This window comes from Megalops cyprinoides, chromosome 16 (assembly GCF_013368585.1).
Source record: "Megalops cyprinoides isolate fMegCyp1 chromosome 16, fMegCyp1.pri, whole genome shotgun sequence".
Classification (NCBI taxonomy): Eukaryota; Metazoa; Chordata; class Actinopteri; order Elopiformes; family Megalopidae; genus Megalops; species Megalops cyprinoides.
Genome location: NC_050598.1, coordinates 7,516,972 through 7,535,579, shown reverse-complemented (window position 1 = coordinate 7,535,579; position 18,608 = coordinate 7,516,972). Strand labels below are relative to the sequence as shown.

At 42.0% G+C, this 18,608-nt stretch overlaps 1 protein-coding gene across 1 annotated transcript in view; it reads right to left on the bottom strand.

Moving 5' to 3' along the window:
• Positions 1-18,608, bottom strand: part of col4a5 (collagen, type IV, alpha 5 (Alport syndrome)) — a 57,414-nt gene that overhangs the window by 19,983 nt on the left and 18,823 nt on the right. The window contains exons 2-21 of the mRNA XM_036547739.1: positions 14,573-14,632; positions 12,523-12,612; positions 11,985-12,029; positions 10,621-10,665; positions 10,237-10,299; positions 9,974-10,027; positions 9,798-9,824; positions 7,114-7,194; positions 6,744-6,806; positions 6,121-6,156; positions 5,850-5,891; positions 5,664-5,756; positions 5,058-5,111; positions 4,633-4,689; positions 3,832-3,876; positions 3,634-3,687; positions 3,445-3,486; positions 2,940-3,033; positions 400-435; positions 24-275 (exon numbers count right to left, since the gene is read on the bottom strand). Of these exons, the coding sequence (XP_036403632.1) occupies positions 24-275; positions 400-435; positions 2,940-3,033; positions 3,445-3,486; positions 3,634-3,687; positions 3,832-3,876; positions 4,633-4,689; positions 5,058-5,111; positions 5,664-5,756; positions 5,850-5,891; positions 6,121-6,156; positions 6,744-6,806; positions 7,114-7,194; positions 9,798-9,824; positions 9,974-10,027; positions 10,237-10,299; positions 10,621-10,665; positions 11,985-12,029; positions 12,523-12,612; positions 14,573-14,632 (1,333 nt within the window). The remainder of the gene's footprint in view (positions 1-23; positions 276-399; positions 436-2,939; positions 3,034-3,444; positions 3,487-3,633; positions 3,688-3,831; positions 3,877-4,632; positions 4,690-5,057; positions 5,112-5,663; positions 5,757-5,849; positions 5,892-6,120; positions 6,157-6,743; positions 6,807-7,113; positions 7,195-9,797; positions 9,825-9,973; positions 10,028-10,236; positions 10,300-10,620; positions 10,666-11,984; positions 12,030-12,522; positions 12,613-14,572; positions 14,633-18,608) is intronic.

The following is an 18,608-nucleotide window of genomic DNA, read 5'->3' as shown; positions in this document are numbered from 1 at the left end:
ACAGTGAGTGGCGCAATACTAACCTTTCTGTCCGGTTTCTCCTTGAAAGCCACGTTCTCCCTGCAGTCCTGGTAACCCTGGCTCGCCTGGAAGGCAGTTTCCACCAATCTCTGTTCTTCCTGGAGGGCCTGGGGGCCCAGGAGGGCCTGACTGGCCAGGCTGTCCAGATCTCCCTGGGGGTCCTGGTAAGGAGATACCTGGTTCTCCCTCATCACCCTTCTGTCCCCTCTCGCCAGGAAAGCCAGGCTGACCAGGGGGACCCACACTCCCAACACCTGCACAGCCAGCACACAAATACAGTATCATCATACAGGTACAGACATGCTACAGACTTCAGGGTGGCCAAACTGCTGAAACTCTGGGGCAGAGCTTTGGATCCCCAGACCACTTGACACCCACCTGGTGGTCCTGGCTGTCCAGGGGGTCCGGTCAGTCCTAAAGGATGAAACGCAGACAAAAATCATATATGATCTCCACTCTATCCATCTACAAGTTACATGAGTTATATGCAACTGCATGAAACACTATTGTAATATATATGACCACAGAATAAAAATCTGGATCCTATAATTGATTGTTCTTCAGCATTCTCCAAGCTCAAATTTACTTCCAGCTTTTGAATAAATGCAACTCTACAGCAAGCTACCCAGCACTGCTACAGTACATACAGGTTCTCATGTTAGTCAAACACAGAATCACTTCATTCAGCGGATCCTCGTGGTAGTAATGTTGTAAGGTACAGTCATGTAAGACTGCTTAATTGGATAATTGATGGCACCATTTCTTGGTTAACTGGTTACAAAGCATACTGTGACATGAGGGTTCATGCATTTCTAGAGAGAGTCTAAACACACACCCCCACCACCACAAATGGTAATCACTCATTTACATAATTGCTTAATTTATGTCACGGTGACTGCCCTGAAAAGTGTCCAGTCACCCGCTTCCACCTCCACTGACTGCCACCATGTCCTACCAGTGGAGCCTGCAGCCAGACCCTACTCGTTAATTTGGGGAACAGGAGCATAGTCGCTAGCCAAGCAATGGTTATTGGTAGCCTAGCAATGTTGCTTGCCTTATGGGACATAAACGCTTAACGTGGCTTAATGTACCTAAACATCGATTAAAGAAGACCAAATTTCTCTCACACATCTCTTGCCATAAACACTTTCACATATCAAAAAAAAATCAAAACCAAAATCCAAGGAATATGGTTGTTATCGTACGTTTTCCTCTCCATTGACGCCCATTTTAAGGAAAAAGATTGACGTGGCTAAACATCGATCAATGATCACCAAATTTGTCTGACATCTCACATGTCATAAACACCATCTCCTATCAAAAAAAGCAAAACTCTCTATTGACGCCCATTAGCCTATAAGGAAAATGCTTCGTAGCTTTATTTTCCAAACAGCGATCAACTAACAAAAAAAGCAAAACTGAAATCCAATGTAAGGGTGATCCAGAGTACAGGGATGAGTACATTTTGTGTTATTTGACATTTTGACCTTTTTGTTTTATTTTTAAAAATAGGACCGACCTCAACACTTTCACTGAGGAAATGATTGACAACCGTAAACTTTTTTTTGTCAACTTGAAGATGACTAGCTATTCTGTTTAAGTTTTTTCGTTTCAATGTATTTGTTTAACAATGTTTCATGTTTAATAAATAACAAAATGCCTTGCGTTCTCAAAATGTCATAATACCATATATTCTCATTATTTGTGTTATTAATAGTTGTGGTATTATCAATGCTGCATTACAGCAACTTTCACGAAACGCCATGTGACAGACGTTGAAAGGGTAATTGGTCTGTGGTGAAGAGGAAACTGCATGGAGGAACACTTTCTATTAATGTGAATCTTGAGTCTGTAATTGTTGAGTTGATTACTACAAATCAACAAATAATGTAATAGTATTTATGCACTGTATCAGCTGTATCATACATTTGTCATTCAACACATTTCACAATGTAAACGTCACAGAGCAGAGTAGTGCTTATACAGGAAAGGGGGAAACATTTAAATCTTTAAAACCTAATTTTAATCAAAATGTATTACCAATCAAGATTACTTTAACTAATGACCGACATTTTATTAGCATGGACAATTGGGGAAAACGTGTCAGTAATCTGTCACTTAAACACAGCAGACAAACACATGCAGATAATTAACTTGTAGGCGAAACATTTGGGAAAACAGCAACAACAATGACATTGCAAAGTCGCATTTCCCAGACAGTTGTTGCAATTTAATGAAGCCAATTTCTGCTCGTGGTTTTTGAGACTACAATTCCATTACAAACCGACATTTGCTGGGGTACCACATACAAAATGTCACTTTAACAAAAGCACGCAGTGAGTCGGCTTGTTAGCTGACGATGTTTTAAAATGAAAGGAATTGTAAACACAATAGCGATGACAATAATAATAATAACTAATTACAAATGCATAAGGCAAGCAACATTGCTAGGCTACCGATAACCATTGCTAGGCTAGCGACTGTGCTCCTTTTCCCCCAAATTAACCGATAAAATCATTGGAGACTATCCTTCATGTCTAGCCAGCTACTACAAGAGACATGGCATGGCTAGTCAGGCTATCAATAGAAATTAAGCACAATTACTCTTCATCTCCGCTTAAAAACATTGAAAATATCATATACTCGGATATTACGAGTAAACCGAGCGTCCCAAGCCTTAGAACACGACAGACCAATGAAAAACACGAAAAAAACACGTCACATTACGTCACTTCCACCTCCACTGACTGCCGCCCCTACTGGTAGAACATGTCCTACCAGTGGAGCCTGCAGCCAGACTCTCTTGCGACCCGCTGCCCCCCTTCCCTTGTGGGTTTCAGCATAAATCGAAATCACCTATTTACTTAATTGGTTAATTAGTTAACTGACTAAATGATTCCCGCACTGAAAGTACTCACCTGGGGTGCCCCTCTCTCCTTTTCTCCCAGGCAGTCCGGGAAAACCGATGTCACCTTTGGGTCCCACTCTGTTGAGGTTCGGGCCATTCAGCACCTGTCAGGCGCCATTAAACCGTTCATTACGTCAGCGGTTCGTTACATTCAAGCAGCTGCCAAATCCCACATCTCACATCCAATCATACATTTATGCTTTGCTACTCATGCACATTGAACAGCAAAATAACAGAAAGCATGGAGGGGGAGGTGGGGTCTGAGCTGAATATCTCGTGTTCCTCAGAACCCTGCTGGATGAGCCTGAGGAACTTCCCTTAATGAGCTGCATACAGTGGATTTTACAGTGATGTATCACTCCCCTTTATGTCAATCTTTACCACTGATGTGCTTTAAAGAGAACAAAATACCTGCTCATACTGTTAGACACCTCTTATGAAAGAGATGTCTAACATTTGTCATGTCAAAATATACATTTCCTCACTGCCTATGGATGAAATAAAACATATCTTACCAAACCTGGAGGTCCAGGGAAGCCCCGATCACCTTTATCACCCTGGGAGAAATTAAGATTTTTTTCATTAACCATTGAGGGACTTTTTAAAGTCTGCGTGCTCTACCCTGAAAAAATAACTATAGTCAAAAATGACCATAATAGCTAACTCTAGCACTCTTATATAGATGGAAACAAATATGGTCTTACCCTTTCGCCATCTCGACCTGGCAGTCCTGGGTTTCCTGGTTCTCCCTTCTGACCCTGTTAGGCAAAGAAAGATGGAGGGAAGAAAAGAGAGCCGCAAATATGAAATTTAACCAGGTTTTCAATATACAAGGCAAAATACTGTGAATCCATGAATCCTCACACCCACACAACATCACTGGTTTTAGACAGAACACTCACCAGGAAACCTGGTGGACCTTGATCTCCATCCTTGCCTGGTTTTCCCTGGGGAGAGAACCGAGATGTGCCAAATGATATAAAAAATTACAGTCCCAACATCACTTTCTTTGTGTGTGTCTGTTTGCATGACTACAGACAGCTTTGATTATCATGGGTCTAAACTTCAGTATTATTATAGTCTTAGCCTTGGCCTTGCTTCTTTTCACACTGTAGTCCCCATGCCAAGACTACACAGACATGAGTCAAAGGAAGACACTTCATGCGCTGCTTTATACAGACAGATTGTGGGTGCCCTATTGACCAGTAAGGATCACTGGTTTGTGATGAGAAGGACAAACCTACCCACCCTCATGTCCCTGGCAGAACAAAACCGATTTGTTTCCGCTGCTGTTGCCTCTCAGTCATTGTTGGGTGATGACATAGGCAGGATTGAACCCAAGTCATAGGGCTCAGCCTGTTCTTTGAATGAGCACTATTACTGACTAATCCAGTCAGGAGCCAGAGGGGCATTTTCTTGGATCTTAGGAGAATGAGCTCAGTCAGACCTTGTGTCATCTCTGTAGTGCCAGACACTGTGGATCAGCTTTGGGGTTTGGAGCATAAGTGACATTAGCCAGTACTACCATAGAGCTGGTCTCTGCACAGAAGTGTGTTTCTGTGGGAGGGGTCAACCTGCGTGTCTACCAACATGTCTGTGGGAAGGATCTATCTGCCTGTTCATCAGAAAATCACTGGGTGGTGTTTATCTACCTGTTAATTAACAAGTCGATGGAAGCGATCCTGCCTGACCGCTGAACTCACCCTTTTGCCTGGCTCTCCTGGCTCTCCTTTCTCACCTTTTGGACCACCAGATGGGCCCTGAAAACACAACATGAGAGCTTTAGTATCATCACTCACAAATGTGTTTGTTTTTAAGTGTGTGGCGTGCTCCCTTTCTATCAAGCATATTTGACAGAGCTAATAGCAAAACATTTAACACAGACTTTTATTTCATCCAAACATTTAACCCATTTATTGCATGTCACAAAGCTACATATAGACATACAGAAGGAATGCTGTATGTACAGCTGTGGTTGGACAAACAGATTGGCTGTGATGTGCACTGTAGATATGAACAGGCAGACTGGATGGTGTATATACTGGTATGCCAGTTATGGCTTGAACAGACAGATAGGATCTTATACACACAGATATGGACAGATGGACAGATTGGGCATCATACATACAGGAGGGCCTGGGTCACCAGGTTCCCCAGGTGGTCCAGGAGGTCCCTGATCTCCCTGAAATAAAAACAGGAAAAATGCAATCAGGTTATTGGCCATATAACTTTCATCACACCTAAAAAGTAGGACACATCAAATTGGAACCAATAATCATAAAAATACAAAAGCACAAGTAATACAGACAACACAAAATTACATGTGCAAAATCCATAGCTGTTACTTTGTATATGAAAACAGTTTTCAGTGATATTGAGTACCTAAATGGAAATAGTCGAAGTTTCAGTTTGGAAGCTCTTGGAAGCCACCTAGTGGTCTTTAAGAGAAACAGCCATTGAATTTAAAATCCACTCAGTGCTGCCATCTAGTGGCTGAATTTGTAACCAGCAGTAGATTATGACAAAGGCACTGAACACACAGGCAGAACTGTACATTGTCTTGTGTTTCCTCATTGTGTGTGTTCACTGTATATATTGTAATTAGTACATATGAAAGCTATCTCTTGCAGGCATGCCACACTTCCACTGCTCCACAGATACAGAATCAAACTCTTTACTGGACATATCTTTATCTTGCAGTAGACCAGAGCGTCACTGTCAAGTTGTATTGTACCTTGTCCCCTCTCTGCACTTCAGCATCCGTTGGCCTCTTCTGCTCTCCTATCAGTCCTGGTGGTCCTGGTGGCCCCATCAGACCCATTTCACCCTGCATACATACACATACACACAGACATGCTTGTCACTGGGGGACCAACCACCAGCGCTATGACACTAGGGGCAATCAGTTCACTCATCCTACCTTCTCTCCTTTAGGCCCTTGGAAGTTCAAGCCCATGTTACCCTGCATGGGGGAGAACAGACATTTTGTTAAGAGGACAGTTAAAAGAGACAGACATGTATGACTGTGTTGCTGGAAATTTGGATGGGATGAAGGACAGGTAAACATGAATGCATGGAAGGTTAAATGGATGGACAAACTGCAAGACAGACAGATCAATGTTAATAACATGGACAGATGAACAATTATGAACATTAGTTCAAAAGTTCACAGTGAACATGGGAAACCATACCTTGGGCCCTGGTGGACCAGGAGGTCCAGGACGCCCCTGTGAAACAGGTGAGAAGTTAAGACACGGGTGTGAACACCCCACACATAACCTGCATTTGTTTTCACAAAATCAGGATAGGCATTGACTTGTTTGTTTTGTAGAATTGCATGGCAGTACTGATGCTGTACAGGAACACTGCTAGATATCAGTAGAGTACACTCTGCTTACTAGGACAATTTGATTATTATAAATGGTTGATTATTAAAAGTGAAATTATATATGAATTGTGTGCATTGTTTAAATGGGTTTTCTTTTAAATTACTGAGACATGTCTCTCTATTCTTCAAATATGAAACAAAAGGTATTTGAATGTATAGTACCGTAAATACAGCAAAAAGAATTAACTCACATTCATCATTTTGGAGCATAGCAATACACATTATTGGTTAGGCCAAAATGATTCTTGAAAGCAGACACTGTCATTCTTACAAGTAGACTATTTAAACAGCACTAGTATTCTAATGACTCTATCCTGCTGTTTTTGATCGCTATATACAACAGGTCCTTGTATTATTAATGCTAATCTATGAAGTGCCCTGTAGTGGATACGCCATCCGTCTGGAGATATATGAGGGATTCTGTACCTCATATCCTCGTGGGCCAGGAGGACCGATTGGACCAGGCAACCCCTGAGTACCTGTGCTTCCCTGAAAGAGAGAACCATGGTCATCAACCAGGTACAACATAACATTGAACAGGCCTGAGAAGAACAGAGGCAGTACCTCTGCTATTTGCTGTTTGTGAGGTAGTGTTCTGTCTGGAACACTCTGAGCTGACGATATTCAACAGTATGACATTACTGGACACACCCCTAACCATCTGTCATAAACACACAGGGTTATGATAAGTACATTTAGTTCCACGCCTTTCACCAAAATGTTTAACTTTCATGTGTCTTCCACAGAGTGCATTTAAGGTTGATGGATACAGTTAAGCTCCAAATTCAATACTCACAGGAACACCCGGAAGGCCAGGCAAGCCAGGTTCTCCTTTCTGTCCAAAGCGGTCAGTTGAGATGACCTCACCGGGGTCACCCTGCATATAGGGAACCAGAGGACCAAATCAAACTTATTCAAACATGAGCACTGAACCACAGGCATGCAAATGAAGGGATGTTTACACATGCTTATCTATAAAAGTAAATTTGTCTGTAATTAAATATATTCACACCAGATTTTCCATACAACATATCTGAGACTACACCTGTTAACTCAAAACATTGAAGATTCCCACATAGTTCACTCATGAAGTGCACTTCATAGGGAGACTCCAGTCACATTCAAATATTCCATTTTGTTTGATTTGCTGACCATTCACACATTTTCCTCTGTGTGCAAAATACTTCTGTGGTTTGTATTTCACTATTTCACCTCTGGCGTTACTATTTCCCTTGGTTAAAACTAAACATTTTGCATATTCATAAAAATGCGGTCACATACAGAATCTGGTGCGAGTGTGTCCTTTTTTGTCAAACAGTTATCTGGCTTCGTCCATTAGCTCACATAATTAGCTGTGGTTTAATCTCCGATTTCAAACGAGGACGATGATAACCCCATAGCAACAGACTCTCGACGTTCATTGGATAAGTGAGAGGAGTTGGGGCGGAGCTTCTGTACTGTCCATCATTGGTAATTTAGTAGCGACACGTGCCTGTCTCCCGCACTCTCATATCTCGCGCACCTGGGCAGTGCTTAAAGCGGCGGGATAAAACAGCCGCTGGCTGCGCGTGCACGTACGGGAGGACTCTATTCGTCTCTCCTCAGCACTCCTGAGCGAGTGAAGAGGTTGTTTCGGTGAAACGAACTTAAAATGGAGCAATTTCAAACCAGGGTTGCGTAAATTGGGAGAAAATAACATTTTAAACTCTTCATTGACTGTGAGAGGGCGTCGTTTTGGAAAAGTATTCTGATATGAACAACATTAAACGCTGAATAACCGAACAACTGAAGAAAATTTGGAACCTGAAGCAATTTCCCCAATACTCTTCATAGTTCATCAAGATGCTGAAGCCGTTCAGCTAACCGCGTCAGCCATGAGTCTTGTCATTTTTTAGCAACTTCCTTTCGCTGCATCATAAAGAAGCAACTGACAGGTAATTGTTCCATTTAAATGTTTTCTAACATGTTGCAAACTATCTTTTGCTGTGTTACTAATTAATATGCGGTTCAACAGAACATACCGGTATGTTGGCATTAAGTAGCTATAGCTAAAAAATGAGATGCCATTTATTTCTTCCTCGCTGAATGCTAAAATGGTATGACGAATAATTACGTTTTTTGGTGTATTTGCAAATTACAGCATAGGTTAAGACGAAGGAACTACAAACTGAGAGCGAACCCTTGGAAACCGGTAAGGGTTATGAACAATGTTAATATTTCCACTACGCTGTTAAAACAGGCTCTTATCAATGTCAAAATTCACTCATTAAAATGTCATTCATTAAAATATACAGTTTACGTTGTAATTGATGTCATCAACTTTAAATATATTAGTTAAATCACTTTGTCTGAAAATTCACTCATTCCAGAAACATTCTACTAGAAAGATTTTACAGTAAAACTAACAATTTAGTGTTTTCTCACAAATGTTACAACTCATATATAACATCATAAGTTTGCCTTTTATTTATCATTGAATGCCAAACACAATATTCGTTTGAACGTTTGGGCTATCAAAGCTACATTTTATAATGAAAATAACTGAATGAAACTGAGCTACATAAATGATTATTTTATGAGGCAACACTTAAACCCTTAAGTCCATCAGCACACTTTACAGCAATCAACCAACAATGATTTGGAATTGATTACAATTGTTCATGATTGGTCTGCGACCAGATTATTAATAGTTTAATCTGCAATATCAAGGAGGCAGCAGGAGGTGGCGAAGAGGATGCTATAGCAACCCCGTAGCATCTCCAGGAATGCGTTGGTATAAAATTGAAAATTTCTAAATGTTTAAAACATACAATATAAAAATATCAGACTAAAGTCAATGAATCTTTGTTTAAGTGATAAAATAATATTTTTCATGTAGGCCTACATTATTGATGATAATACCACGTCGTTGGCCTTTGCCATACATAGTGTGATTCGATTGGCTGCTGGCTGACAACAGGTGATGTTTTCTGTGGTGAGAATTCTATGATTTAGTTTGCAAGTGATCAGTAGGCTGTGGTTTTTTATGGAGTTTGTCAGTGTCTGGCAAGCTGAACAGCAAACATTACTAAATCCTGAGGAGAAGCTGTCTGTGATGATTTTCCTGTTTTTGGCTACTTGAACAAAGGTTTGTTTGATGGAGCTTGTGACAGTGTGTATAGCCTATTGAACCATCTTATATGCTTTTCAATGAGATACGTTGGCCACGAGCCAGCTGCATCCCATTTGTTTTTAGTAGGCCTATTTTATTATTTATTTAAAATTATTTTTTCAAAATTTCTTGGCACCTGCTATAGATAATTCAGCTACCCCATAGCAACCCCTGTCTTGCATGTCTAACACCCTCACTGCTACTAAAGGGACTTCCAAATAGCAGACCATGGAGTCATCAAAGCATGTCCAATCACTCAAAACTATTTTGCACTACTGACAGTTCATGCATGTGTAAGAAAGTTAGTATATCAACACAAAAACACTTGCCTTTTCACCTGGTAAACCGGGAGGACCCTGAGGACAAAAGTCAAGATGATCAGGTCTTTGTTGAACGGACCACATTTAAGATGAAACTGAAATTACTGTATGTCGGTAGAAAAAAACGCAGCTGCATACAGTGTAAGGGCGCAAACAGGAAGTGCTTGGAGTGTATCCACACTCACCTGACGCCCTTGAGCCCCAGGAAAGCCTGGGTTTCCGGGAAATCCACGTTCGCCCTGCAAATAAGTACATGAGAGAAATTAACCTCTAACCGTGGGCCAAAGTGTACACTCCTGGTACTACAATTTGTGAGCATTAACACAAGGTAGCCAGCAGAGGGCACTGTTACATTGCACTGCACTGTAAAAAAGTTTAGATTATTTATCACCTTATGGAATATTGAATACACATTCCCAATTCAGTTTCATCGATGTTTGACACCCACCTTTGTCCCATTACACCCTGGAGGTCCCCTGGGGCCTGGGGGCCCATCTTGTCCTGGAAGACCCTGTTAATGAAAGAGTATATATTGCTTCACTCATGGAGGAAACCAAGGTGATTGACGTATGCTCTAAGGTTTTAATACGATAAAGGTGAGTTTCACGGTAAGAAAGGCTTTCATGGTGACTTTGAAGAGACATGAATACTAAAAAGCTAATGTGATGATAGGAGGGGGGCGGTAAAGGGAAGAGAAAGGGCAGTGGGAATGGGTGCGCGAGTGACATGAAGAGAGAAGTTGGACAAAGAGCAAAATGTCTGACTGAGTCGCAAAAGGAGTTGTGGGATGTGAAAGGCTTTGCCAGCAGCAGCAGCTGAATATGACACTTACTGGGATCCCTGGGGTTCCTGGGAATCCGGGCAGTCCTGGTGGCCCCTGCAAAAAAGATAAGCGTGTACTGTAGATTCAGTCTGTTATACAATACAAACCTCCTCACGGATGCTGTGTACTGCAGCAGAAGAAGATCTGCAACATCCTAGAACAGCCAGAGGCCTTTCTTACCTCATTTAGCATTTAGAGTATTATTAATGTCAAAAAATCAAAGGTACCCTGAGGTCTGAAATGACTGAATAATTGCTTCAGAGGTAAAAAACTGTAACCCTGGAAGGGATATCATAATAACAGTCGTTATGAAACTGAAATGAACACCTGAACACAATTATTATATCTTATACTAACAAACACAATTTAAAATATAAATGTCAGGCTGTGATCAAAAAAGGGACCTTAATCAAATTCATTGAAGCCACATTTGAATCCAGTGACAGACAACCTTTTTTCATTCCCACAGTTTTGGAGAAACTCATTAGATACATTTCAAAGTCTTTCAGAGGATTTTTATAAACCTATCAGCATGATGTCATGAGCTCAGATGAGTCAATGTTTTCTAAATTCTTTAACTGAGTCCAGGAGATTTGTTAAGCATGAGCTCCCTCTGAAATCCATGCTAGCTATCAACTATAAGGCCTTGTTTTCCTCCAGGAGTAAACACTTATCCTTTAGGGTACATTTTTTCCACTGAATACCGATTTCCCTGTCATTTTCAAATTCCCAGTGACTTTTATAACGCTTTGGTACCGGTGGCAATGCATGAACTACAAACAGATTGACCGTTTAAATTGACCTTAATAGTGATTCTGTTATTTATCATTTTCTTTTTTACCCTCTAGTGGTAAAACAATGTTTGTGTTTAATGAGTGAGGGACACTATCAATTCTAAAGCTGCCTCTTTCATTAGTATCCAAAACATGTCATTTAGGTTTGGGTAGTACTGACATCTAATGAACATAAATTTTGAATCCATAACAGTGTACAGAATGTCATTCTTCTGGACCTATTTTGTCATACATGTATGTTCCCCCATACAAAAAAAAATTGAGAACATATTTCATAGAATTTTCAAGCCACACTGACATCACCAGTGAAGTATATTCACCAGTAATGTAATGTGTCATTCTTAAAATTCAAGTAGGCATCCTAGGTTGTTTCAGACTTACTCCTTATTACATTTCAGGGTTAATCCATGTTAAAAAGTTCTCTTTTCACTTAAATTGAAAGTCTAAATGTGAGTTTGTCTAAGGGTGCCTGGCTGCAAATATGTGTGCTATACAAAGGTCCACAAATGTTACAGCATTCCAGGATATGGCCACATGAGTTGTGATCAGAATATCACTAGGAGTCAGTGGAGTACTCACTCTGATTCCTTTTGGCCCAGCTGGTCCCGCAGGTCCATCATTACCCTGCAGGAGAGAACATGCACCTGTCATTTCTGACCCAGTCAACACCAGCACAGTACCCATGGATCTCACTCCCATTGTCTGTTTTTTGCTTTATCAGTTTTTAGTTAAACCACATTTGCTTAAAAGTGCATTTACAGTGGATTACAGAGGGAATGACGGCAGTGTAGCATAGTGGTTAAGGAGCAGGACTCGTAACCGAAAGGTTGCCGGTTCGATCCCCGCTGGGCCACTGCTGCTGTACCCTTGGGCAAGGTACTTAACCGACAATTGCCTCAGTAAATATCCAGCTGTATAAATGGATAACATTGTAAAGAACTGTAACCTATGTAAGTCGCTTTGGATAAAAGCGTCTGCCAAATGAATAAATGTAAATGTAAATGAATGCTGGGAAATTACTGTAGATGCTGCAATGGTTTTCCCATCAATGCACTTTACCATTCATACACACCAGAGCTGTGGACCACTGCAGGAGACTGCAGCAAGACCTGCCTACCTTCTCTCCCCTAGGTCCAATCGGGCCCTCTGGCCCTGGAAATCCTGGCACCCCCGGTTGGCCCTGTAGTCCTGGAAAGCCTCTCTCCCCCTGCAGAGCAGAGTACACACTGTGTCAGACTGTGGCAGTTTGAGAAAGAGACCACCTGATGCTAAGCTTTGCCCCGAGACAAAAGATGTTACTGTTGATCTGTCACGTGTCCCACAGGAGCATAACTGGTAGTATTATTCACTTGAAAACAATTACTAACCAAGTACTGTAGAACAGTTGTCAAAGTAAGATATCATAGTTAAGATTTATGTTGTCGGTGTATGCCTGAGTGCATGCATGCTAGGAGAAAAAGTTTCTTTTGCCAACATGCAAATGCCATGTTTTTTTCTGAGTCAAAATGTCCTGTCTTAACCAGAATGAGATCACTGATGATTGGGGGAAAGGCTTTCGTTATAATCCATTCATTTGTAAAGCTATAGTCAATCCATTCGAGATGACAGTACTAGGGATGTACAATACTGGATTTTTGCCAATATTCGATATGCCGATATTTGATACATCGATATTTTCATTGTCGATAACTCATTTTGGCCGATTGCCGATGTGTATATAAATGGTCTGTCTTATTTCCCATCGCAGAAAACGTTATTCACTGTCCAGTGTCGTAAGTGTACAAACAAAAAATTTATGCCCTCTCTTCGAGTCCCAAAGCAGGAACTAGGCGATCGCAGGTTGTCTTGTTTTATTTCCCATTGCCGTCTCTGCTTCCGGAGCCACGTTATTTAAACTTTTTCTCACGCCCCCTCCAGAAGCAAAGAAAAGCTTAGCAGCACACAGCTAGCATCCTCCCAGGGTGAGAAACTTAGCTAGGGGTCAGTCAAAACCATTAGGACCTTCGTTCGAGTCCCAGAGCATGAGCTCGGCGATCACGGCCTGTCTTGTTTTATTTCCCATCGCATTCTCTACTTACTGAGCTGCGATATTAAACAATGGTCTCACACCCCTTGGAAGCAAATAGAAGCTTCGCAGCACACAGCTAGCATCCTCCCTGGGTGAGAAACTTAACTATATATTTTACCTGTCCTCGCATCACTGGTGCTTAACAAAATTGCTATTTGATGCTTGTAATCTGTTTCAGATACTTTGAAATACTTCCATACAGCTGACATGATGAAGCTTGTTGCTGGCGCTCATAAGAAACATTTAGCATCATTGCATATGCATAGTTAACGCGTCACGTTATCGGCCAGGCACATCGGCAGAAATTTTCATATCTGCCGATGCTGATAATTAACTTCTTAAGTTTTTATCGGCCGATACCTATGTCGTGCTGATATTATCATGCATCCCCAGTCAGCACCCAGCTGAAGAACTAAAGCAAAGCTTCTGAAGAAGCTTTCTTCTGAAGAATGATGTAATGAACCCCACAGGCCTCAGCGCAGCTGTGCCATGTTGAAAATAAGTCGGGGAATCAATGATGTTCCTCTGAGGCTGCGGTTCATACATGTTGGGATTCAACTTCACTTTACCCTCATTTAAAAAAGGTGGCCTTTGATGTTCAATAGAAAGACAATTTGACACAGTGGGTGTCAAATAACTCGTATTACACAAAAGACTACCCCTGGATTTGTGGTGCACCCTCGGTGTCCCACCTTTTCAGTGGTTACCTTGGGTTAGGCTAAGCTCTGTATCTTGTCTTCTGTGATTAAGGTTTGGACACAGTGCTGTGTCTTGTCAGTGATGACTTGGGTTTAGACTGGTTTTTGCATCTTTTCATCAGTGATTGAGGTTTGGGCTCAGTGCTGTGTCTTGTCAGTGGTGACTTGGGTTTAGACTGGTTTCTGTATCTTTTCATCAGTAATTGAGGTTTGGGCGCAGTGCTGTGTCTTGTCAGTAGTGACTCACGGTTAGACTGAGTTCTGTATCTTGTCTTCGGTGACTGAAGTTTGCTCTCTGTGCTGCGTCTCATCAGCAGTGACTCAGGTTTGGAGGGGGGGGGGGGGATAGAGATAGAATGAAGTAGGATGGGGCCGGACACCAGACAGGTGCGGCTACTCACCTTCGCCCCTTTCACTCCACTGCAATCACACTTTGATCCCGATGCACAGCCATGGCAAGCCTGCAGAGGAGGAGACAGAGAGAAAGAAACCATTGTACTTTTTTGTTTTCTTGTTGTCCTTTCTTAGGGAGTAAATTTGCAATTGGCATATTGTGTTTATTTAAAATAAGCCATGTAAAGCGTATGGCGTTCGCAAGGCAAAAGTATGTTTTCCCAGATGAACCTGATTCATTTGATAAACATTTGTAAATATGATGTTCCTGCAGAGTAATTTTATGCTTGCCTTTCCACATTTTTAATTTCTCCAGAACAAATCTGCTGCATCCGATATGTACGAATACCATGATGATAATAGGCATAATGTTGCATGTACCATAATTTTCCCCTTACCCAAAAAGTATTACACACTGAAAATAGTATCAACACATTACATTTACCCACCTACATTACAACATGCAGTAAATGTTTCACCAACAGAGGGGGCAGCAAAAGGGGCATACGTTTCTCTTCTTTATTGAATACATTGTTTGGTGGAACAGCTGTATGTCAGCTGGTAGCTTCAGCTGTTTGCAGGTAAGGCAGCTAATCATTGTGGTGTTGATCTAATTTCATCAGACTAGCCTAAATAGGAGCTTTCAAAGATGATTCTGTAATCCGACTGTTACCCAGCCCACAGTGCACCAAGTCAGAAGGACTGATTTACAGTAAGCTAATGGCTAACTTCAACTGTAAATGTCCACATGAAACCTTGATTAACTTCTTTATACTCTAATGAAGACTTTTATTCACATTTTGTGAAACATGTATTTGGCAAGGATAAGGAGTATGATCTGCAGGTACAAACAAATAGACATCAGAAATAACAAAATACAAGTAATAACTTGAAAATGGTTACAAAAGAGCTCAATCACAGTAAGGCAAATCAAGATAAGGTAAATCATAATATTGCTTTTAGGATAACTCATTTAATCACAAAATGAATTCTAGAGTGGTGTGTAATAACAGTTAGAGCAATTACTTTTAACATATGTCTAGAAAATTCAAAATTTCATACATTCTGATGAATTTCTCTGATATACCCTGTAATGCAGATACTGTCTTCCAAAGTTGGCACAATGCTGGGTGCTACAGAGTGAAATGGTCCAGTTTTCCAAAGAGTCACTAGATGGCAGTACAAACATAGATAAGGAGCACCAGTCCCTTGCCTCACAAGATAGTGAAAGTACTTCAGACTCAGTTTTTGCTCAAGAGTGTTAAAGGATTAAGTCAAGCAAGATGTTTGGGAGGAGGGAGATACGAAACAGCAGAATTTTTAATTCAGCAAATCAAACCTGTCCAAAAACACACATATAGCAGGATAAGATGTTATCCTATATCACCAAAGGAAACAAGTCAACTACTTTGTTTTATTTTCTTTACATCTCAAAACAAAGGCCCTGAATCACTGAGCCAGGAGAGATAACAGCAGGTGGTAGGCCTTACTAATTGACCTCAGTTCTCATACATCTTGTTGCCTGGTCAAAATCCAAGAACCAAGTATTGTTCAAGCCGATTCATCTGTCTCAAATTTCCTGTACAGAAACAAGTTGTTGAATGCCATAACAGTGTTGCTCTCCTGAGTCCTCCATTTACACTGTGAATAGGAAAACGAGGTTAATTACAGCAGAGGAAATACCCAAGCTGTCAAGAGTCTAAGATATTTCTCTGATGGTTACGGAGCATTTCAGAACGACTCTTGGGACAGTACGGGACCCTCAACCTATCAAGATCATCTTTCAAAAAGCTGCCTGCCGAGGGCTAATCTCGAACTGTTTCAACTTCAGATCACGGCCGAGAGGAGGCCCTTGAGTAGAAACAGCTCCCTTTGAGAGGGGGCACCCAAGCAGAGCCGTATTTGGATAATAGGAGGGCAGCAGCCCCTATAACACAGAAAACACTGAAAACACTGTTCCCACTGCTCCTCCAAGACCCTGGAAGCATCTGCTCCCCCAACACCTTTTGTCCTTAAGTTTTCTTTTAGCTCCATTCTCCAGCCTGGTTCTCCTCTCCCTTTTTATGATGTCATAAAAGGGAGCGTCAGCAGCGGCATCAACAACATCCTTCACAATGGCTAAATGATCTAGTTGAGGTATTCCGGCATCCCTGAATGAGACTTTCATCCAACACAATTTACAGTGCATCGCATCAGGGCAGCATGAGAGCTGTAATTGACTACACTTTGTCACTCCTTATGCTTACAATACATATAGCTGTAAAAGCAGTGAGATTACAACAGTTCAAGTTCAATACCCAAGTAAGCCTCTACAAAGCAAACATTATAATCAATGACATCCTTCTCTGAAACAGTTTTGTAGGTTCCAGTGCCAGTCATCATGTCATTTTTTTGACACTACATCCTTGCAGCCCTTGCGCTGACTGAATAATTGTATGCAGCGCAGAGGGTAATCAGTATTTACCTTACTGGATCATATGGCTACATACCATATGTACAGTAATATACACATTTCACCAGAGAAATAAGGGTTCCGTCTTCAAAGTGCCTTTTCTTATAGACAGTTAATCCGTGCGGAGTGCACCCTTGCCCCAAGAGACTAGCCCCCTGAGAGGGGTTGTTGAATCTGGGGGCCGATTGTTAAGCTGGTCACTGCCATGTTCCAGAATAAGGCTGCCAGTGCCCAACATTCCTGACAACAAGCAGGTTCGCTTGTCACCTGCATGGCATCATTGCCTACTTGGCACTCCTCCCATAAACATAGCCAAGAGAAGTTCATTAGCAGTGTGTTGTGCTCCACATTACCTCTCTCCCTTCCTCTCGTCATTGTCCTCTCCCCCAGGACTGGGCCTATGGCTTGTTTCAGTTACTTGTGTTGCCCTTTGTTCTGCAAACTGCACTGTCCCCTCCCAAACTGGCAAAGGGACAAGGAAGGAGGGGGCTCTCTACACCTGAGTGCTTTAAGAATGAGGTGGTAACTACTGTCCCCTTCAGCCAAATTCCACACACATGCACACACACACAGAATGTGAGACAGACCTCCTCCATGTCTGTAACCCAAGCCGCTGTGTCATCACAGCTGGGACGACTCTGGCTGTCCCTCTGAGCAGACACTTCCGCAGTGCGTCTGCCATGACTGGATGGCACGCCGAAATGCCATCGGTGTCAGGTTTAGTGGGGGAGGAGGAAGTGGGAGAAAAGACTCGCCAGCAGGGCTCCGAGCTGAGCCAGCTGACACACTGAGGACACATAGCATTCATGACTGTAATAATAACAGTGGTTTAATTACTGTCAAGCTCAACGGGGCACTTAAGTATGGAAGCCCGCATTGTGTATGTGTGTGTGTGTGTGGACAATGAACAGCAGCAGTGATACCACTGCAAGGTGGAAGGTGACAAGCATATGTCACCTCGACTGCATCTCTCCGAGGGTCAGAGGCAGTGGGCCGACTCGCGGTATTACTCGAGCAGCTTGAATCACACATCTAGTCGAAAAGCTTAAAACCCTATAGCCGTTGTCAGATGTGTTTGCGAGTCCACTACTGCCTCCCAAGCACCCTGTTCACAAGCAATAGTCTGTGCGGAGGAGGACCTTCCCCTCTGCCGGAATATGCTCTCTGTGCAGCGGCTGATGAGCTTGCCTTCTCTTTTACTTGGAGCTCAGCCAGTGGGAGAAATCTGTAACCTTGAAGAGGCTAAAATGGGAAAAAAAAATTCCAAAGCTGAGAGATCAAGACAGGGCTGTACCTTCTCAAGGCCTGCAGTGCAGCTAGTCTTACATCCAGTTCCTAAGTTGTGCCTTTTAATTGGCCTCTGCAGTCATGTCTAAGAGGAGCCAGTTCTCAAAAGGTTGGCGACTGTGATCGTTCGCTGTAATGTGGGAAATGCCGGTGTGCGAGTTTAGGAGATCCCACAAAAATCAAAACCAGACACAGCACTCAAGGAGATTAGCTCTGACATCTTGGACTCGTGCTAGGGATTTGTCTCTATGTACAAGGGTCACCTGTGAAGTAATGCTGCACACATTATTTTCAAAATGTAATGT